We start from the raw sequence: 22332 nt of genomic DNA on the forward strand, positions 1-22332 counted from the left end.
TTAAATGATGTATGTGATCAAACCCTGGAATGTTAAGTTATACATACAAATTGTCATTATGTTCGCTGGCAAATTGACAGAACATTTCGGGAGGGAGGACATTTTCAAAAATGACGTCAATATAAACACTGTAACTGGCATTTAGAGATTACTGTCCATGAAAGGAGTGTATCTTGGGTGTCCACTTTATCATTTACAGCACATTTATTAATCTTTGTCTCCAGACCATGTACTGTACTTTGGGAGCTTTTGAGGCCGGTTGGTTTCTTCACTTTCTTTATCTAGATGCAGTCATATATAATATCTGCACTGCTATTTGCTCTCAAGCTGTAAGAACTGTAACACTACACAATTTTTTTTCACATGCAACAGAATGAACCTCTTAGTGTTTCACATTCAGGCTTGGGGATTAACGTAATACATGTTATGGTTAGGATACAAAAACTGGTAACTATATTCCATTATAGTTACAAAAAAAAGGCAGAATCAAATAACTGGTCAAACATTTAAATCGGAATTACCAGCAGGTTTACATTACTTTTTTTTTTTTTAAATAACGATATATTAATAAACACATGCACACACTTTACAACTCTTCATAAGTGTCAAAACACCAAGTGAAACGAGTGTCGAGTGAAGCCATAGCTAACTTTTTGGTTCATCATCATGGGCGCCAGTCCTGAGTATGCTTTCACTGGGTGGATATTTAACCATCATTTTGATTTTTAAAGAGCAAAGAGAAACAACATTTATGCTCAATGCAAGCAGTACCTTCCAGCTGTTTATGGACTGTGATTATCCAGAGTCAATATCTAATCTGAAAATAATTTACAGATAAGTGTTTGTAAATGATACTTTTTTGTAGTCTACTATTTGTAATGTGTGCGATAATTGCCTGAATTTTTATTTTAGGTTCTAATTCAAGCTCCTTTTCTTTCTTTTTAAAAATATATATTTTGCATTTGATAAAGGTATTCCAAAAGTATCAGAAAGTTAATCAGGTTATGGTGATGGAGATTTCAATAATGATTTTACAGGTAATTAGTCATTGTAATGGAATACATTTTTAAAGTAACCCTCCCCACCCTGTGATGGTAATGACAAAACCAGACATTGAAAGATGTCAACTTGAATTTTGAGAATCTGGGATGGATATTTTATTTAATATTTCTGACGTCAAATAACCTCAGCAGAGATAGTTAAGCTGACAGTGCAGGAAACAATTGAATATCAAGCCACACACACAAGGAGCATTGACATTTTTTATTGGTTTTATTTATATTTGGATAAGTTGCACTTGGCAAGTTATCAACCTATTCTATTAAGGCACACATGATAATAATAACGTCACAGGGTCAGGTTACTTAAGTCACAAAACATTTATTCATATGATTCTATCTCTAGATTTTGAAGCTTCTGCTGCATACACTACTTGACAAACATTTGCATTCATGAAAAATATTAGGAAGGGTTTAAAATTGGGTTGTGGGGACAATCAATAATCTGTAATTCAAGAATGAAAATAATATACACTTGAGTTTCTTACATGTCCTGAATCAGGCAAGCTGGAGAACTTCCTTGATTAGTTATCAATCCAAGTAATACTTCTGTACAACTTTAAATCAGTCGCTTGCTTGAAGGGGATTTGCTCCAACTTTGTCTTCTGATACTTCGAGGGCTGGGGGTACAACTTCAACACTTTCTGCTAGCTGTGGAGCAATAAAGTAAAGAGAGCAATATATGAGAAAGTAAAAAGCCTTAAACCACAAGACATAAAAAAGACAGGTGTGTGCCTTTCCAAATCATTTCTATTCACCTAAATGTACCTAAGGTGGACTCCAATAAAGGAGGAGAAACATCTCACAGATCAAGAGTAAAGGATGGAACCTGAGCTAAATATAAACGCTATAGCAAAGGGTATAATTATGTCAATGTGACATTTAAAAAAAACATGAACTATCAATGGGTAATTACTTCTAGATGGATGGTGGGAAAATGAATATAAACTGCACACCTTTTCCACCTAAAAAATACACATTTGTATTTATTCTTTAATTGCTTAATTATTTTGAGAGTCATTTGCGATATAGCTAAAATATCTAATTGATTATGATGATTATTTGATGTGTAAAACTGAAATACAGAAAGTATAATGTCTAACCTACAACCTTTTTTGTACCTTTCTTTTATATTTAGCTTTTGTTGTAAATATATATTTTTAAAATATTATGACATTTCTTTTAATATACATATTTTAAATAATCCTATATTTGCTTTGCTTGAAGAAATTAATTCTTCTCATTGTGTTTATATATGCAATATTTTACACCAAAGGAAATTCTTCGTGTGTGTAATAACAGGCTACATGATCTGATTCAGATGTTTTTACCAAATAAGATCATTAAGGTGTTATAATGGCTGCAGATGCAAGATCTGGAACACATTTTTTTAAGTATATAAACGAAAATGATTGTAAAGAGAGAGTGATTCCTCTGCTGGTACGTACCAGGCTGTGGAGTCTCTGATAGGAGATGCAGTCATCGCTGCCGTCTGATTCGCTTTGAGCCAAGGTCACAAGTTCATTTATTTCCTCATCTGACTTCAGAGGTAACATCGTCTTCAGGGCCGTCCTGTACATACAAGCATATACACAAAACATTCTCTTTTAACAGAGGAAAATGTTTTCTTTGCTAAAGGACTGATTTGGGAAGTTTTTTTCTAATAGAAATTGTAGTTGGCATATATTATACAAATGGAAGCCCTTTAGGCTATATAAATGATTTGATTATAATTGCATCTGCTTCAGTGTGTATCTATTTATTTTACCTTAACTCCTGGACAGTGAGCGTGCTCTTCTCCGGGGCATCAGAGCCAGTCTGGTCGTTTAAGTTGTGGTACTCATTCTGGTTTTGCACTTGAGATACACTCTCATCCGTCTGAAAAACAGCAACTCAACATTTTGGGATTTTTATTGAGACGAATAATACTAGCCAAGTTATGGTTAGCTTTGTTTAGCTTAGCATAAGCTATGATGCAGAGTGACACACAGCTAGCCTGACTCCATCCAAAGCTTTATCAATTAAATTAATTTTTATTCAGAAACAGTTTAAAAATACAAGTACAATCATACAACATAATAATAATAATAATAATAATAATAATAATTATTATTATTATAAAAATAAGATGGAGGTATGTCAAATAGGATACTTTAATAAATCTGAAGCTTTAAAATATTAGGGCCCAGCATTTTGAGAGTTGATGTATTATACAGCTACGTTAAAACCTAAAAAAAACTCATAACACCTACCAATAATCTAAAATGAATCAATTCCTTGTTCCCAGCTTTAAAGCTGAGCTAACTGCTAAGTGTAAACAAATGTTATGGGTCTTTTGGGTCTTTAGGGATTGCCCAAAAAATATTGATACGTTTATTTATTTATGTATTTTGCTTAACATTTATAAAGGATCACCTGTACTATCAATTTGGAGACACAAATCTGTAACACTTGAACAACAATGTTGTGCTCACTTTCGTTCCAATAGATATTATAGCAGCTGTAGACCTCCCAAAAACAGCAGCAAGGGAATAATTATGTTGCCTTTCTTGTATGCACTTTAGAACTGATTCCTTAACAAACATACAATACATTAGTTCCAGGTGGTTGATTATAAAGTGATGTTTGTTAGTGTGGTCAACAAAAAAATGCCAAAAAAGAGGTGAAAACAGGTGATAGCAATCAGTTATATCAACTACCATCACTGCCCTAACTTCAGTGAACCAACCACCACCAAAATAAGTGAAAAATACAAAATAATGCACATACTGTAGAAAAAATACAGATAGACCTTACTTCCTGCTCCTACGTATTCTAAAGTACCTGCTCAGTGCTGGGCTCATGAGTCTTGTTCTGCATGCTGCCTTCTTTGTGGAGCTCCAGCAGGATGTCATGCTCTACCTTCAGCTGATCAAACTCACCCTTCAGCGTTTGCATCTAAAAACCACAGAAAAAGCTATTTAAATCATGTGTGTGTACAGTAAAGTGTGTGTCTTAATGGGTCACCTTCAAGAGGTTCTGTTGGTGTGTTTGTTCCAGTGTATCCCAGTTGCGCCTCGGCACGATGTCCCAGTACTCAGCCCTTATCCTGGTGAGCTCCTCCTGAGCTTTGGTCAGGTCTCCCCGACACACCTTCAGAGAGAGCTGCAGCTCAACTGGATCCTTAGCATCTTCTTTCACAACATAATCACATTTTAGAAAAATATAAGCTTCACTTTAAAAGTTTAAAGTGTATGTTTTTAGTTTATTTAAAAATTCCCAACATAAATGGGGGTTGCGTTACATATTTTTCAGTCAATATGTTTTTTCAAATTAGCTTTCTTGCCAAGAGCAACAAAGAAAGGCTTATAAAGCTTTTAATGGTGAAATTTAAACACTTGTTTAATCACTTTTAAGGTAGCTAAACAAATAATATCCACACTCTCAAAGCCTTTCATAACACTTTATTTATTTTACCAACTGTTCATATTAACTTTGATTGTAACAACGTGTAAGAGACAACAGACAAATAGAGTACTGGAGTGTTTCATTTCAAATATCTAAATATATTTGGGTGAATTTCTAGATTTAGGTACTAGATTTTTTAAAATTTAAGCAGAATACTTATGGTTTTCCTTATTGATTAATCTTTCTGATACTTTTTTGTTTAATCGGTTGATCATTTGGTCAGTCAAATATCAAAAGATGGTGGAACATTACAATACATTACACCCTAAAGCCTCAAACCCAGACATATTTAGTTATCAATCGCAAAGGACTAATGAAACCGGGAAATAGTAGATCAATAGGATAAGGATAGAATTATTTATTATTTGACTTATTGAACAATGGAATGGTTGCAGCTTCACCTGAGTTTTCATCTGCTGGATGCTCCTCCTTCACAGAGCCTCTTGTTAAGTCGTTGAGCTGCCAGATCAGCAGCTGGCGGGCATCGCGCTCCTCCCGGTACTGCAGATACTGCGCTGAGAGTTCAGACTGCAGACGCTCCACCTGGAAAATAACAGAAGGAAGTGGAGTGACTGAGACAATACAATGATAATATACCACTGAGCTCTTATGTGAACTAAATAGCAGGCAAAACACGCAGGATTTATGTTATTCTATTCTTTTTCTTTAAATTCACGTAAACATTATGTCAATATAGTTGTTTATGTTGTTATTGTGTTTCGTTTTTCTACCCTGTCATTCATATTTATTGATGTGTACAAAGTCTAAAGCCCCTTGAGACAAAATTTGTTTTGTCAGTTTGAGCTGTATACATTTTTTTTGGAGTTGAAAGAAATTAATTCATGTGAAAATAAGTCGCACCAAGATGCAGTCCTTAAAAAGTCACATGTTTAACATAAGTTTAAAGGTGAGTCATGTACCACTGCCTGCATGGCTTTTTCCTTCTCCTTCATGGCCTCTATGACCCTCTGAAGTTTTTGCTTCTCCATTTTCAAGGCTCTGATCTCACTCTGCTCCTCTTCCCAGTGAACTTGGTTCTTCCTCTCACACTCCTCTGTCACCAGCCTCAGATGGGAGCGCAGTGGCTCCAGTTCTCTGATTTGATCCTTCTGATATGCTGAACAGATGCAAAATACGTTAACATTATCTAATACGAAACTATGTGGCTGAAACATTTATTGGTAACAGGAAAAAAAATATATTGAGCAATTTAAAGACGTCAGTCCATCAGGTTCTGAGGAGATGTGATGGGCATTTGTCATTATGTTGAATAGATATACTTTAAAAATAACCAATAGATTATACAACCATTATTAAAAATATTAGACCTGCAGATCCACAAAACAAAAAATGATTCCACATTTCCAATTTGTGCTCATATATTTGGAAATAACCTGCCTATTTAAAGCACAACTTGTCCTGCTTGTGAACTTTTGGTCAATTTGTTCATTTGCAGCACAATAGGATTTTTGCTTTGTTTTTATGCAGCTTTCACTGAACTCTAAAATAAAATATAAGAAGTATCATGCTCATTGTGATGCATACTTGAATTTTGTTTTCCACTAAACGCGTTCACTTTAATGGTTAAAAAACATTTGTTTCATATTCTGTCTGAACATACCTTTAGAAACTCTCTCACAGTCACAGTTTGCTTTGGTTTTCTTGTGAGAAAAAATATGGTGCACCTTAACAAATGTAGTCCTTAAGCTGTGCGTGGAGATACTCAGATGGGAAGACTGGTATATTTTTGACAGCCTACATCAGAAAATGTTGTAAACTCAATGGACAACAGCTAGAGACACTTTTTTTAAGATTCGCTTTTTATTAGTGACACCCCCCTTTAAATAGTCTTTTACTCTTATTATTTACCTACTTTTATTTAGTTGTATTTATTGTATAGGTCTTAAAGGGTTTTAACATCAAATAATAATAATATATATTATATGTTCTAATATTTTATTTATTTAACAGCTTTAATAGCAACATTTCCTTTTAAGTTGGTCTTTTAATCTTTTAATCATTTACACTTTATTCTAATTATGAAGTTTCATTGCTATTATCTTTTTTATTTTTGTTGCACACGTTTACTTTTATTTTATAGGGTTTTATATTTTTGCATTGATTCACTTAGTCTTGTGTCTTTTTTTTTTCGAGAGGAATCATTATTTATTTGATTGTATTTCATTTTTATTATCAGGCCTCAATATGTCTCTTAACCTCTGATCTGAAGGGAGTTTCTTATTGTTTGTTTGTAACTTGTGATGAGTGCCATTTTGTAAAGCACTTTCAGCTGCACGTGCTGTATGATGTCTGGTTTGTCTTGTTTCAGAGTTAGTGAGTTGGTAGGAACTCCAAATGCATAAATGTATGCACTGAAAGAGAGAGTTTTTCACAACATTTTCCCTTTGAATGTAGCTTAGATGCAACCATAGACAGTATCTTCATTATAAACTGTCTACAACTTTATACAAAACAAATCAAGGGCTTTTATTTAAGTTTGCAGATAATTATTTGTAGTTATTAACTATTTATTCCCATACTCCGTTGGTCATTAACCAAGATTGTCATTTAAAAAAGGCTGGCTGACGTGGACGCCGCAGATACCATGTAAACCAAATAAACCAGTTCCGTCCTTGTGTAAATGCTATAATAAGTAGTTTTCCTTTTTTACAACAGATTGTTTGTTTCCTCGTTTATCAAAGGCTGCTTTGTTCCTTTTATTATATGGCACAAAAGGACACCATTCAGAAAAGAGCGATACTAAAGTGTAATTCTTCATAAGAAATGAAAAAAATGATAAGGCAGGCTTATTAACAGATACTGACCTAAAGTGTTTTCATATTCCTTTTTGATGGCGGAGAGAAAGGGTTGGTAGGTTTTGAACTCTTTGATGAAACAACCAAAAGCATCTCGGTAGACCTGTGGCCAGATTAAGATAATGTGATTACTCTCCTGTGTGTACAGTATTTTTCTTTAAATGTAGCCAAGCTCCCTAAAAAACAGGAAAACAAAGCACCTGTAGTTTCTGTTCCTGAAAATGAGGCACAGAGGAGCTGATGGTCTGCAGCTCCTTGTTAATGTAGCTCTCCAGCTGCTTCAGGAGCTGAGGCTTCCTCCCTGGGCCGGCATACATGTAATGGCTACCTGTCCAACACATCTATAGGGTTCACCACACATATGCACACACACAGCCACACACATACACACACACACACACCCACACACACACACACACACACACACACACACACACACACACACACACACACACACACACACACACACACACACAGACACACAAACACACACACACACACACACACACACACACACACACACACACACACACACACACACACACACACACACACACACACATGCACAAGTGTCAATACAGATCTAAAATGTATTTATATTTATTCTTCTATCAATAGTGGCTACATAATACCGTCTATATTTTCCTAGCTCCCTGTCTATAGTGTATTTATTATTTATTTGACTGTTCATAGTACCTTCAATACCTCTAAAAAGTGATCATATTGTATATTCTTTAGCTTTTTTATAACATTCATATGTGTACACTTATATTATATACTGTACATTAGACTGCACTTACTACTGATTCTCTTGCACTTCTGGTTAAATGCTGGGTTTTGGACCGACCTAACAAGACATTTAATAGAAAAAACTTAGACTTTGGAAATCTGGGATGGCGATGTTTCACTATTTTCAAACATTAAATAGAGGAAACAATTAAATTAATTGATTGTTGGAGAAAAAGATTATGAGATTAATCAATACCCCTAATTATTTTTAATAGAAGGCCTGAAAAAGAGTAGGTTTTTCGTGCGTAAAATGATTGATGGTTTGATGAAGCTGTTGTTTTTCGTTACCTTTCTCGCAGAAGGTTGGACAGAAACATCTGCAGCAATTTCTTCTTGTCCTTCCTCTGATGACTGGATAGTGTCATTTTGCAGTCTCTGATCATAGTATGTCAGTCTATAATAAAAAAGAAAAGAGCTAAGCATTGTTGGAATATAAGAAGTTCATTCACCCAACTACTAATCAGTACAATTTTGATAATAATTATAATTTTCTAATTTGTATGCCATTTGCTCTACAGTGATTAAATAGAACATAAAAAGCTTTTATCTGAATTTATAAGTGATGAAAACTGGATATTATATCATTTTGTAATACAACAACACTTTTTAAAAGAGCCATTCAGCATAATAAGTGTTTTTATTTTTGATACACTAAGTTTGTTTTTTTGGCATATAATACTTAACTGCTTTTACATAAGAAACGTTTTGAACTCAGGACTTTCACTTAAAATGTAATTTACGACTAAAGAAGACATATATCTACACATTAATAGTCTTTAATATTTGTAGCCTACTGCATGACAATCTTTAAAATCACTTGCCTTTGTGTTTGTGACGGCGTTAAAGGTGGAAATGTAACATCGTTAAGCAGTGACATCGCTGACGACTGTATAAAGGCTAAATAATAACATTACAAGCTTCTGTTACTTTAAAATGTCTGTATTTTGGTGCGTTTAGCTGTAGCTCTAGCGTCACAGCTAACAGTGTTGTAACAAGGTTTCCATGGTAACGAGGACGGAGCACACAGCAGGAACCACATAGTAGACCGTCGCGCGCCTGAATGAATTTCTTACTGTGTAAAATAAAAACGTTCCTCCTAAATAGAGACCAAAGAAACACTTTCTCTCGAAAAGAAACGGTAGCTATCAAATATGACATGTGTGTCGTACAAACCATCAGGCCTGACTAGTTCCAATAGCATTATAATGAATTAAAAACAGTAAAACCTACTTTGTAAATATCACACAACTTCCAATACTTATAATACGTATTCATTGTAATTTAGAGGTTATGACATAGAATTATATAAAAACACCATGAATGTAAGTAAACGTGTCTAAAAGTAGGCATATTTTGCAAACAATACAAACTTTGTTTTTAATTCTGGAACGTGCAACTAATACTATCATCTAGCTAGCAAATATATGTATGTTCGACTTTATCGAACGAACGTTCCACATAAGGATACAATTGGAGATTAAAAACTATATTATATAATGTTCTAAAAACGGACTATAAATGTGACACCTAAAAAACTACATTTCCTAGCTCCCCATCTCTGTGGAAGGTCTGAACCAGGATAACAGCAGAGGAGCTGTGTAGTCATTTCTAGAGACAGGATGGTACAAGGGAGCGTGTAGTTGAACTACAGTACCCAGACGGCACTGCTCCAGCCTACAGTACACTGCTGCTTATCCGGGGATGTCACACCGCTGCTATTTTCTCCCCTCAGTCCCTCTCACTCTCAGCCTACAGCTCAAGCGGACTGACACGGGGCTTTGGATAGAGAGACACGAACAATAAGATACAAAACAGAGGCCAAAATGGCAGAGCTTGGAGCGGGAAGCTTGCCGTTAGGGGATCCTGCTTTTAATTACCAGGAACACGAGCTGAACGAGCGGCTGAAGCAGCTCTACCCGGCTGTGAACGAGGAAGAGACCCCTTTACCCCGATCATGGAGCCCCAAGGATAAATACAGCTACATTGGGCTGTCACAGAACAACCTGCGGGTCCATTACAAAGGTTAGAGAGCTGGCTCAGCCCCGATGGCATGAGCAAGTTGTGACAACAGCAGAGGGTCTCAAATCTGTCACTGTGTTGTTGCGGAGGGGGGGGGTCTCTATCTCTCTCACTCACTCACACAGTATGCGATTATGTTGATTGTGTATGTGTGCGCACTCCTGGTAAATCTAGTCTGAGCTGCCTCTCCTGTCCTGTAACCTTGCTTTGTTTCACAAATGAGCAGAGGAATGTCCAAATGGGTGACAGCGAACTCGCTAACCCTGACAGTTGGTCTTATTACCACCCCACTGAAATACACCTTTTACCACACGGCTCTCCTTTGTTTATGTACCGTTTATGACGTTATTTGTTTGCAGTAAAGTGACTGTCACTGACGTTCCCCATAGTTTGTGATGAAATGGGACATTGGCAGCAGTAACGACGCATAGACCTTAGCTAACTAGTGGTATTTAACACACTGGAGCTAGCTATCAGCCAGCTATATGTTGAGCAGATACAGTAGTTAGCTTTGTGCGCTAACCAGCTAACGTTAGCTCACCTAGCTGTTGTATTTAACTAAACAGTAGGATAAGCTGCCTACCAGCTATGGCTACAAGATGGACACGAGCCAAACTTGTTGTTCAGTACATTACAATGTAACTAGTATTGAGGGGTAATGGTGCATTTGTTTAGCTTCTGTCAACAGCAAGCACCCAAATAGAATAAAAATGGCATTGTTGTGTTTCTCGCGCGATTTCAGTGTCAGTGTTCTAGCAGTGTTTTCCAGAATTCGTAAATATTTTTTTTCCAGACTGGAAGCAACCGGTTCAACCCCATTCAGCTCTGTATGTGCCCTGAGCTCAACAACAGTCTCATGTCCAACCTCCAGCAGGCAGCTCGTTTCCAACAGCTGCTGTGAGGAGGAGGCCTCTGCGCATTGCATTAGGCCAAATGTAACGATGTTGAAATAAATCATTGGTATTGGCACATTTTGTCATTTTCACTATAACAGAAACTTTACTAGGCAGACTGCAGGAAATCATTTAGTCGGATGGCTAGGCAGTATAGACTGTCAGGCCCGTTCACTGGATCCTTCTATATATATCCAACATCAAAACAAAGTGACTCTATGTGATGCCCCTCTTCACAGTCTTTTTCCTGCTTTGCTATTTTACATCAGGAGACATCAGGGCATTCCCCCCACCCCCTGTAGCCGGGAAGCTAGCCCTGCGTTTCAAGCTGTGAAATCTCCACAGAGGCATTGCAAGGCCACTTTTGGGCCCTGTTGGCTGTTTACATCAGTAAAACATGCAGAGGATGAGAGGATGCAGACAGGCTGTGTAACCCATTTTGCAAAGCTTATTTGTTTGGCACGTCATGGTCCTGCTGTTTGTGAAAAGCATGGAAGGCCTCTTATTTGGTAAAACCAAGACTCTCAGGCAAAGAGCCAAATATAACCCACCGATTATTTGATGCATAATGGATCAGTCCCTTCTGTTGATATGAGCAGTGGTTAAATTGAATCCAAGCCTACGTTCTGTCAGTGGTGTAGCTTGCATGTTTTTTCTGGATGCTGTTGCTCCATGTGCATTTCTGTTAAAAAATGTGACAAGAGATATGTTTTTTTTCATCTAACTATCAATGATAATAAATGATAATGACATCCTAACATTATGTCTAGAGTGATTAACTTGTCACAGCTGTGGCATTGCTACAAAATGATGTATGTCTGAAGATTAGACATGTCATGTTTGAGTTTTCTATGTAGGGCATTGAGTCTTTATGTCTATAAAAGGTGCACAGACTTAGTGACACTGCACAATTGTTCAGGGATGATATATATAGGTCTATTCTGGAATGAAAGGGTTTTTTTCCCTCCTGGTAGTTCTAGCTCCTGCTCTGTTCCTTCACCCTTGTGGTTTCGAATGCTATTTTGACCAGTGTGCCAATTTTCTCTGTTTAATGCCACACATTCACATTTATCCACCTGGTCTCAACCAAGATGGATACATAAACACTACAACACATAAACAAACACATTGTTTTAGTGCCTATCAGTACACAAATTAAGTGATTGATTTATTTATCCTACAAATACTTCTGCATTCCATGCAGGATTTTTCTGCTTTAAACTGATATTGAAATTGTGTCATTATTCTTTTAAAAGGCTTACAGGAACAATAGGCCTACATGGAAAGACATATATATATATATATATATATATATATATATATATATATATATATATATATTATTATTACATCATCTGTATACACCCAAAGTGCTGTAGCATAGTTTTGACTTTACTTCTCATTATTTTAAATGAATGCACAGCTGATTACAAACAGAATTGCTAGCATTCAATGCTTCTTTAAATGTACTCCATAATACTTAAGATGTTTATGTACTTTAGGAGAAAGAAAAACCCACTATTTTATGAATATGTTGTTTAATAGTTAAATGACAGCCTTATGATTTTGATGCATGTGTTCATCAAAGCTGGTAAAGGTGGAGCTAATATTACCAATTTGATATACTGTAATGCTGCTGGATATTTGAACCAATCATTATATGACGATGTTTATTTATTGGTGGTTTATATTTTGTTTTAGCCGCTAATAATCTGTATCTGTAAAGAGACTAGTAACTAAAGCTGTCAAATAAGTGTAGCGCAGTAAAAGTACTATATTGGCTTCTAAAATGTAGTGGAGTAAAAGTATAAAATAGCATAATTTGAAAATACTCAAGGAAAGTAAAAGTACCTGAAAATTGTAAGTTCAGTGCTTGAGTGATGTACTTTATTACATTCCACCACTGTTAATAGTAAGCATCAAGTTATCCATTATTAAATACTAGATACATTAGTAATTCAATATTTATCTATAAATGCATTTATTCAAATAAAGTTTTGTGGTTCACAGAAAAAGCAGAAGGGGACCTTATATGCTCCTTTTAACAACTTCTTCTCCCTGTTCTCTGGTAAATCTCTCTGATGGTACATTAAATATGTAATTGCCTGACTGAATCATATTGTTAATATAGTGAGGGTGAATGACTCATTAGGCTGAAGTGTCATTAAAAAACATTTTGGGACATTCACTTTCTTGCTGAGAGGAGTATAAGAAAATCAATACCACTTTTATGCCTGTATATAAAATAAGCTATCTACTGCCTCTTGCTTTGCAGAGAGACTGGAAACAGAAAAACAGCTTCAAACAGTAAAAAAGACACTGTGGTTTTTCAGGGGATATGTTGCCTTGGCCTGACACAGTAACTTCCTGAAGTCTCTGCTGGTTGCTTGCGTACCAAGCAAGAAAATGCTGTTTCTATTCTTTCAAGATAGATACGTTAGCCGCCACAACAGTCTAGGTTGCAACAGCAACAGCAACACCAATAAAAGATATGGCACCTACCGCTGGAAACGCGTAGTTTAGTGACTCTTCTTTAGGTGATAGTTGAACTTGGCAAGATTAGGCACGACTTGCCGTGTGACCATGGTTACCACAGAAAACATAAAGGAAAATATTCAAATATTATTACCGTCGGAATTCCCGGAATTAAACAAGTCTTCAGCAGGAGTGAACACCATGAAACAGAAACGGTCTTCAGACAGAGACAAAGTTTTAAATCTGGTATAGGTCGAAAGATAGTTTAGCTAGCCTTACCAAACATGTCCTGTTGGTTAACCGTCTCATCTAGTTTAGGCTAGCAACCAGTGTTATATAACTGGATTCCCAAAGCTCATGTTTTATTGCTAATGTGCATAAAAAAATTCCCAAATTGGGATCAATAAAGTAATTCTATTCTATTCTATTCTTATGTTGAGGCATACAGTATGACGCTCATTCAAACACATTCATGCATTTTGTGAAGGACACTACTCATGTTGTTAACATTGGCAGATGATGACATTTATGCCCACTGACTCTTGAGCCCATGCCAGTGTAGAAGGTGTGATACTTGTTTAGCCTGTTATTTTTTTTTTTTACTAACCATCAAAGCTCTGGTATACTGTATCCTACCTGGCCTGCAGAAAATAGATGACAGACTTGTAGGTAAACATAGGATAGGAGCATGTAGCAATTAACGACTAATGACTTAAACTTTGTTGGTGAAATTGCTGTTTCTGCTCTGTATGGTAATAGAAATTTGTCTGCTATCACATTTGCCATATCATCTTTTAAGGTCATGTTATGCAAATGTTGAGATTACAACTTGTTGCACTGTCCTCAAGTGGCCAAATATCAATGAAGCACTACATTTTTGGAAGTGCTATATATGCACTGGGGGATTATTCACTTTCCGACATGTACCATGATATACTGACCCTCCACTTCACACTCGGAGACAAACCCCCCCCCCAAGTTATGTAGGTCACAGCCTGACGAAACTAACAGAACTTCATCATCAGGGAAAAATCTGACATGAAATCCTTAGGTCAACAAAGAACTCTGGACATCCTCCAATCGTTGCCTGGGCCTTAAAATCATGTCCTTGAAAATCACACACAGAATGACGTAGCAGAATGGAGTCATCAGTTGAGAAAGTGTTGACAAAGTGCCGAGGATGAAGACAAAGCTTATGGTCCAGTTACACAAGGACCTAATTGCTCAAGGTAACTGACCCAGGGGTTCCTAATCCCAGAGCTGCCCCTTCAGGACACCTTGGATTAGTCCAAGTTCATTAAACACACGTTCACACTGAGGAAAAAGAAACACAGAAAGGTACTACAGCTTCAACAAGAAATCTTCGCTGTATGCTAATCAAAGTTATGGCTAACTTAGTTTTAAGTGGCTACTGTGGTGGAGGGAATAACTGGAACAGGTCTTGGACCACTATATTTAGCTCAGGTATGTCATTGTTTGACATTGTCAACTCAACTTCCTGTCCAAACTTAGTACTTATCTCCACCAAGAGGGTTATGATTTTGGTTCGATTTGTTGGTTTGTTTGTTTATTTGGCAGCAGTATTACTAGAAAACTACTGACCTTAGTGGAATAACTAAGCATGGGCTTTGGTAGAACTGATTCAATTTTGAGACCATCTAATCAAGGGATGGACACAAGCATTGTTTTTCACTTATAGAAATGCTCTTCAAGTGCCCTTCTCTTTTATTTATGCTTAAGTTGTGGAACCCTTATAAGATTTAGTTGATAGTTCTTCAAGACACATTTCACAGTTTCAAAAGGAACCAAGGGAAAATGTTTGTGTTGAGGCTTAAGTTTGTCACTTATTTAATGTGAGTTCACAATCCACATATTACTTATATGGAGGACGTTTGTAGTTCAGCAGTGGGATGTATATTAATCACTGAGTGGATGGCTCAATCCTGTTCCACTTGTCCCAGCGTCATTGAACAAGTAGCTGAACCCCGATAGCTCCCAGGAAGGAGGCCGGCACCTTGAAAAGTAACTCCAACACCATTAGTGATAAATAAAAGCAGTTCATTTCAGTTTATGAATTTTTAAGGTGTCAAAAGTTGTTTTGCTGCAACAACATTAAAAAGGGTTATGGAAGTGGGGTTTGTTAACTATAAAAACCAGCCAGTAAAAAAAATACATAGCTGTGAGCTTCAGCTGTATATTTAATCAACTGTTTCACATTGCAAGCAGTCATGTTTTTCCAATAAAATACACTGCTCAGTTTGACTTTATCTTTAAAGTTTTCAGAGTTTAGGATGACATTTCTTAAGTAAAAGGTGTTGACATGTAGCCTCAGCCTTAAGCTGAATTCATGCAATGTGTGCTGAATGATAACAACATGGAAAACCCTCCTATATCCAGATAGATGTCAGCTCCACTGCTAGCCCTGCAGTTTCACCATTTGAACTACTTTATCATCTATTTCTGTTGTTGGTGTTTAGTACTGGTAAACATAATAAGTCAAATCAGCCACAAACAAACTGTGCGTATCTTCTTAAGTCTGCTGATGGGTTAATTTGGGATGATGTTTAGATGTAACTGCCAGTTATGGAGGCATTGCAGGCATTTTGCTATTTGTTGGTTGACACTTTTCAGTAAGTGTGATATATAGCCACTGTTAGAAATGACCAATATCAGCAGTAGTGACAGGGAAGTTGAACAAAAAACAGCTTAACTTTGAAACGTCTTTTGAGGCACTTCCAGGCGAGCTAGAGGGATAGATTTTGACAGCAGTGGATTGCTTGAATTCATACTTTGCTCGTCATTTCAGGCCATCTTACTTCACATAAATCAGCATTGGAGCGTCTTTTAGTGCACTTCCAAACAAGCTATCGAAACGCGGGTGGTACCGATGGAATCGTTGAACCTCTTAGTTTCATCCTATACGTGTATCTCCGCGGTAATTTAAGAAATGAACAGTCTGAACAATATGCCGTGAATGCAGCACGGCATGTTGTAACTAACTACTTCACTCAGTTGTTACATTTGTAAGTGACCAAAGTGTTCGTCAGTGTTAGGGAGATCTGTAAACCCTTGTTTTGATGTTGATTAATTGACTGAAACACAAGGATTGTAATCCTTTGTTTACTTCTGCGACATATTGACATCACTACGCAATGATCACGCTCCAACACATTGTACGTGATAGGCTAAGGAGAGGGACATCTCTAAGCGGTTGACCAATTACAACAGAGCAGGTCAGCTAACCAATCAGAGCAGATATGTAGCCTTGCACTGCTTGGCCAGACCCAAAATATTAACCTCTAGTCTTAAATTGTTCTAGGGCTGAGAGAACTTTTCTGCACATTCCCCTGCTTGTGGTCAAGGGCTAAACCTAGGAAGGGATTACTAATCATCAGGAGGGCCTCACTGTGCTATGGTGTAAGAACAACACATTAACCTTTGATCCCTGACCTCCAGTGAAGAGGGTTAATGTCACATAACAGCTGAAAGGGGACAGCCTGTTGTGTCAGAGCTTTTGACGATGACACTTTGCTTTAGCTAAATAGTTTAATTATTTTGTTAATATATCTGGTAATGTGGAAAATCCTACACGATGTAAACCTTTTTGCTTTTATAAACACATCATTTGGATTACCATTTGGCGAGCTGTAGGTGTTTAAAGTAGTAGCCATTTCTCCTACCCATCTATGCAGTTGTAAAGAGACCTGTTGGCCTACTGACGAATCGTTTTCACAAGGAGCAGCTAAAAATAGACTTCACGAATGTTCCTGCAACCATTGGACCGGACAATCACACACAAACACGCACATGCAGTGATGACATAAATATAGTTTATAGCTATATAACGTGAGGAATTGAATGCAATGGTAAATTGTGGTTAGTTGTCGAGATACCCAACATTGTTTTTCTAAACTATTTTACTTGAATGATGTACAAGCAGATATTTGCGTTTTGTGCTTTAGCCTAATATTTCAATTCCCCATCATTGTTTTAACAGCTCAAGGCAATGCCTGGGTGACATTTATCTTCTTAAAATATTGTTGGCACTTGTGTGATGAAGATTTCATGAGCGGGAAAATCACCACAAGCGTAAATGTTACATAAATTTAAAAAAAAGTGAAATATAGAGCAACACACTAAGCTCAGTTTCATTCAACTAGCATATTTGATCATCACTATATGTCCTTTATGCTGCCAGCTCTCACACACACACACACACACACACACACAACACACACACACACACACACACACACTCACACACACACTCACACTCACACATACACACACACAGTAAGAGCAACAGCCTCAAGGTGTCTGCTGACAGCCAGCTGCTCCGTTTAAGGTTACAACCTATCTACATTTCATACATGCACATACACATACTCATACACATACACATACACACACACACACACACACACACACACACACACACACACACACACACACACACACACACACACACACACACACACACACACACATTTATATACAAAAAAAACCAAAGACCTCATAATGACTTTATCAGAACAGATTACATATAACAGAGAGATGCACATGTTTACTGTAGAGCCTAGATGGCAGTTATACAACACACAACTGATCATGGAAGTCTCTCACTCTCTCTCTCTCTCTCTCTTTCTCTCTGTCTCTCTCTCTCTTTATCCCCCTCTCATGACCCGAGGGATTGCATAAGCAGCCATCTGAATATAGAATAGCCGACGGTAATGAATGTTGTGCTTCAATTTAATTGGTCCAAAGACAATACCATGAGTCCTATGATCCCTTTGCTTACATCTTTACCACTGATTGTATTTAAAGTCATCATCTTTTCGCATTGAGACAAAAAATCAATGTAATTATCATGGAATTATAGAAGACTTCCCTTGACACTATAGTATAGGACTATAGAGTGGTGCAGTGATGAGGTATTTTCGTTGGCCAACCCGGAAGTCGGCATCGCAAGGACCCCATGACTAAAGAAATATAATTGGAAAATCTTGGAATATTGCAGAAAATAAGATCTGTCAAACACATGTTGATGATACTTGCACGTTTTGTCCATATTAACACAGTTTTTATTCTTTTTGAAGCATAAATGCTTTTGCCAGAGTAAATAGCCAACGTTAGGCTATGAACAGATTTTATCACTGTCCCATGTCTGTGTGCTAATGTTGATGGCGTTAAGTAGTCTCGTCTAGTCACTTTTTGACGACACATTGAAGATTTAGACATTTATGTCTTTGAGCAAACATGTAAGTCTTTACTTTGGCGTGTACAGCGATCAGTCAGGCTGGTAGATTGGTTTTCATTACTCTACCACTAGATCAAATTTAGAACACACAGTTGTGGTCAAAATAATAGCAGTGTGTTTAAATATGTGAGTAAAGCTCAAAATCCTTATAATAGCTTTTATTTTTATACACAAAAATTAATTGGGAACACTGCACATTCTATTTCAAATCAAAACTTGAAGAAAACATTACCAAATTTGTTTTTACTTTACAGAAAGTGAAGAAAAGGGATTATTAGGCTGCACTTTTCTTTACTAACTCAGATATTTACTGTATGAACTGAAAAATGCTTGGGAATCACTGAACTAATATTTAGTGGTATAACCACTGTTTCTGAGAGCTGCTTCACATCTTTGTTGCATGGTGTCAACCAACTTCTGGCACAGGTATTCCAGCCCAGGACGATTGGACTACACTCCACAATTCCTCTGCATCTCTTGTTTTTGCCTCAGAAACAGCATTTTTGATGTCACCCGAGGATCTGGGGATTGGGCTGGCCATTCCATAACATTAATCTTGTTGGTCTGGAACCAAGATTTTGCTTGCCTACTGGTGTGTTTGGGGTCGTTGTCTTGTTGAAACACCAATTTCAAGGGCATTTTCTCTTCGGCATAAGGCAACATGACTTCTTCAAGTATTTTGATGTATTCAAACTGATCCATGATCCCTGGTATGCGATAAATAGGCCCGACACCATAGTATGAGAAACATCTCCATATCATGATTATTGCGCCAACATGCTTCACGGTTTTCACTGTGTACTGTGGCTTGAATTCAGCATTTGGGGGTCTGCTGTCAAACTGTCTGCGGCCCCTAGACCCAAAAAGAACAATCTTGCTTTCATCAGTCCACAAATTGTTGCGCCATTTTTCTTTAGGCCAGTCGATGTGTTCTTTGGCAAATTGTAACCTCTTCAGTACATGTCGTTTTTTCAACAATGGGACTTTGCGGGGGCTTATTGCTGGTATATTGGCTTCACATAGGCGCCTTCTAATAGTTACAGTACTCACAGGTAGCTTTAGACCTTATTTAATCACACTGGAGCTAATCATTGGCTAAGTCCTCGCCATTCTGGCTATTCTTCGATCCATTGGAATGGTAGTTTTCCATTTTCTTCCATGTCTTCCTGGTTTTTGTTGCCATTTTAAAGCATTTTAGATCAATTTAGCTGAGCAGCTGATCATTTTCTGCACTTCTTTGTATGTTTTCCTCTCTTTAATCAACTTTTTAATCAAAGTATGCTGTTCTTCTGAACAACTTCTGGGACGACCCATTTTATTCAGATTTTCGGAGAGTAATGCGCTTTACCATGTGCTGCCTTCGTCTTTAATAAAGGGCCACCTGTTTGACACCTGGTTTTTCACAGAATTAATGATTTCACTAATTGAATTCCACACTGCTATTATTTTGAACACGTATGACTGTTGGGTTTGTTGGTTTTCTATGACTCTACAACACAACTGTACATGGAAGAGTGCATCGGTTGAAAGCCAAAGACAGATCTTAATTTGTCTTAAATATGTTTTAAAGTTTAAGAGTATAGCATAAAACAGTTGAACAATTTTAGAAATGCATAAATTGTCCATGTAACCAATAGAATAAGATGTTAAAGTTAATATTCATTAACTAACTTTGTCCATTTTGATTGTTCAAATGTTTGGACTAAGATAAGTTTGACAGTGTAGAGCTGGAGTTAAATTTCTTAGACACTGGGCATTTGAGATGCTTAACACCCACCAGCTGGTGTAAACAAAAAAATGCAGCACATGAGACAACAAAGGCAGTTGAGTTCACAAATGTAGGATTTTTCTGAGCTGTCGACTTTCCCTCTGTTGTTTTGGATTTAAACTTAGCAAACAACCAAACATGTTTGGTGAATGTGTCTGCTCTACCAGTTTTGTTGGAAACTGATGTTGTTCTAAATCTCAATTTTGTTGGTGAATTAAAATTGGAAGTGGCTGCAAAATGTCACTGTCAACTGTCAGCTTAGTTCTCAATGTAATAAAAAAGAGTCTTTAAATAATATGGAGCTACCAAACTCTTCATGTAACACCTACTATTTGTATTGTTGCAGGTCATGGTAAGAACCACAAGGACGCTGCATCAGTGCGAGCAACACACCCAATCCCTGCTGCCTGTGGGATCTACTACTTTGAGGTCAAGATTGTCAGCAAAGGTCGAGATGGGTAAGCAGACACAACTCTATTGAAGCTTTAATGACAGTGTCTGATGGTAATAGTTTAACTTTTCCAGGTCAATACTGCACCTATTTTCCGTTTGCGGAAAAAAAATGGGCACAGCAATGAAAACCTATATATAAACACTATTTCCTGCTATTGGTTTTTATTGTCTATACTCTGTTGAGTCTCAGGTTTTATGCTCATATCAATGGATTCCTGCACTGCATTGACAGGATATGAAAACAAGTGCCGTCTAGGAGAAAATATAGCTATTAGCAACAAACAATAAGTCATTATCATAAGCAGTAATTAGTCACGAGTTTAATGTGTCTTTTTCATACGTGCTCTTGGGAAAGAAATGAAACTTGGTTGGTTGGTTGGTCAGTCTTGAGAGTTATTGAAAAGATTGATGTGAACATTTGTATGGAAATTCTGAGTTTGCTGTATACCTAATAACACTTGCCATTTATATAGTGCCAACATGCTAAATGACAGCCCAAATGACATTTTTTAACATGCAAAGCCATACTGGAGAAGAGAAGACCTCCATTATACCTCCTTATGGGTCTGCACTTCATTAAGTTTGCTCTCTCAAAGAAAGAAGTTGTAAAATTCTTTAAAATGAGCATGTTAAGCTAACATGCTAAATGTTTGCATTCATTATGCTGATGGTATGAACCCTAATGTGCTAAACATGAAAAGCTCAATGTTATTATGTTATAAGGCTGAATTTGCAGCACGAGATGCTAACATTGATGTGCTATGAACGTTTATGGCATCATAGATACGTATATATACATCTATATATGACACTTGATAGGTCTATGGCCCATACTTGTTGTCTATGCATTACAGCTTCCTAGCATTTTATCTGGGAAGTTAAGTATACGCTAGAATACTCTCAGAAGCAGAGTAATTATGATTTATTTGTATTTCTATTGTAAAGTCCTAGATGTATCTCCAGTTCTGTGGTTGTATTTTCCTCCATAGTGTGTCAAACATCACTTGATCAGAGTGTGAGTTGTCTTTCTTGTGGTTGTTTTGAGAAGTGCTGACATCCCTTGGTCACTGTGATGGCTTATGCATTTGTGAAGTTGCTTCAGCAGCATTTCACTCACCTTGAATCTGCATAAAAAACAGTCATCTTCATATCACTGTTCCAAGTTCATTGCCAAATACAGCACTGCCCCCAAAATGTCTCTTACGACCTCTATCTCCTATCTATAGTGGTGACAGTGTTGTTGCCAATATCTGCATCAGCCGTCTCTAAATAGTTTAGTGCCACGAAAGTGAGAGTAACATCAACAGAGGTAGACGTTTATACTCTAAAAACCTGACTGCCAAGGTTCTATGGAGCT

At 37.0% G+C, this 22332-nt stretch overlaps 2 protein-coding genes across 6 annotated transcripts in view; one reads left to right on the forward strand and one right to left on the reverse strand.

Annotated features, from left to right (window-relative positions):
- Nucleotides 1-1277: 1277 nt before the first annotated feature.
- tsnaxip1 (translin-associated factor X interacting protein 1) lies at nucleotides 1278-9093 on the reverse strand. 3 transcript variants are annotated; one of them, XM_063911436.1, is made up of 12 exons: nucleotides 8932-8984; nucleotides 8399-8504; nucleotides 8122-8168; nucleotides 7522-7662; nucleotides 7331-7424; nucleotides 5426-5622; nucleotides 4907-5048; nucleotides 4065-4231; nucleotides 3882-3995; nucleotides 2827-2936; nucleotides 2507-2630; nucleotides 1278-1709 (listed from the first exon to the last, which is right to left on the reverse strand). In XM_063911436.1, exons 4-12 carry the CDS (start codon nucleotides 7660-7662, stop codon nucleotides 1623-1625), a joined length of 1176 nt encoding a protein of 391 aa, XP_063767506.1. In that variant the 5' UTR covers nucleotides 8122-8168; nucleotides 8399-8504; nucleotides 8932-8984; the 3' UTR covers nucleotides 1278-1622. The 3 variants fall into 3 exon arrangements, with proteins under 3 accessions (XP_063767506.1, XP_063767496.1, XP_063767485.1); XM_063911426.1 differs by lacking the exon at nucleotides 8122-8168 and having other exon boundaries at nucleotides 1279-1709; nucleotides 4065-4228; nucleotides 8932-9093; XM_063911415.1 differs by lacking the exon at nucleotides 8122-8168 and having other exon boundaries at nucleotides 1279-1709; nucleotides 8932-9093.
- A 589-nt stretch (nucleotides 9094-9682) lies between these two features.
- The window catches only part of ranbp10 (RAN binding protein 10), a 38591-nt gene continuing 25941 nt past the window's right edge, over nucleotides 9683-22332 (forward strand). Inside the window, exons 1-2 of one of the 3 annotated variants that reach the window (XM_063904854.1) lie at nucleotides 9683-10132; nucleotides 20869-20980. In XM_063904854.1, coding sequence (XP_063760924.1) covers nucleotides 9934-10132; nucleotides 20869-20980 — 311 coding nt within the window. In that variant the 5' untranslated portion in view covers nucleotides 9683-9933. The remainder of the gene's footprint in view (nucleotides 10133-20868; nucleotides 20981-22332) is intronic. The other 2 variants (XM_063904847.1, XM_063904841.1) reach the window with 2 other exon arrangements.

The sequence above is a fragment of the Eleginops maclovinus genome, chromosome 2 (genome assembly GCF_036324505.1).
Source record: "Eleginops maclovinus isolate JMC-PN-2008 ecotype Puerto Natales chromosome 2, JC_Emac_rtc_rv5, whole genome shotgun sequence".
NCBI lineage: Eukaryota > Metazoa > Chordata > Actinopteri > Perciformes > Eleginopidae > Eleginops > Eleginops maclovinus.

Excerpts from the sequence above, each read along its gene's own strand:
- tsnaxip1 (XM_063911415.1), bottom strand. The coding sequence starts at position 8,987 with ATGTCACTGCTTAACGATGTTACATTTCCACCTTTAACGCCGTCACAA. Across the intron at positions 7,663-8,398 it reads TCCAACCTTCTGCGAGAAAG|ATGTGTTGGACAGGTAGCCA; the intron begins GTAACGAAAAAC and ends TGAACCCTATAG. Across the intron at positions 5,049-5,425 it reads AAAAAGCCATGCAGGCAGTG|GTGGAGCGTCTGCAGTCTGA; the intron begins GTACATGACTCA and ends GTTATTTTCCAG.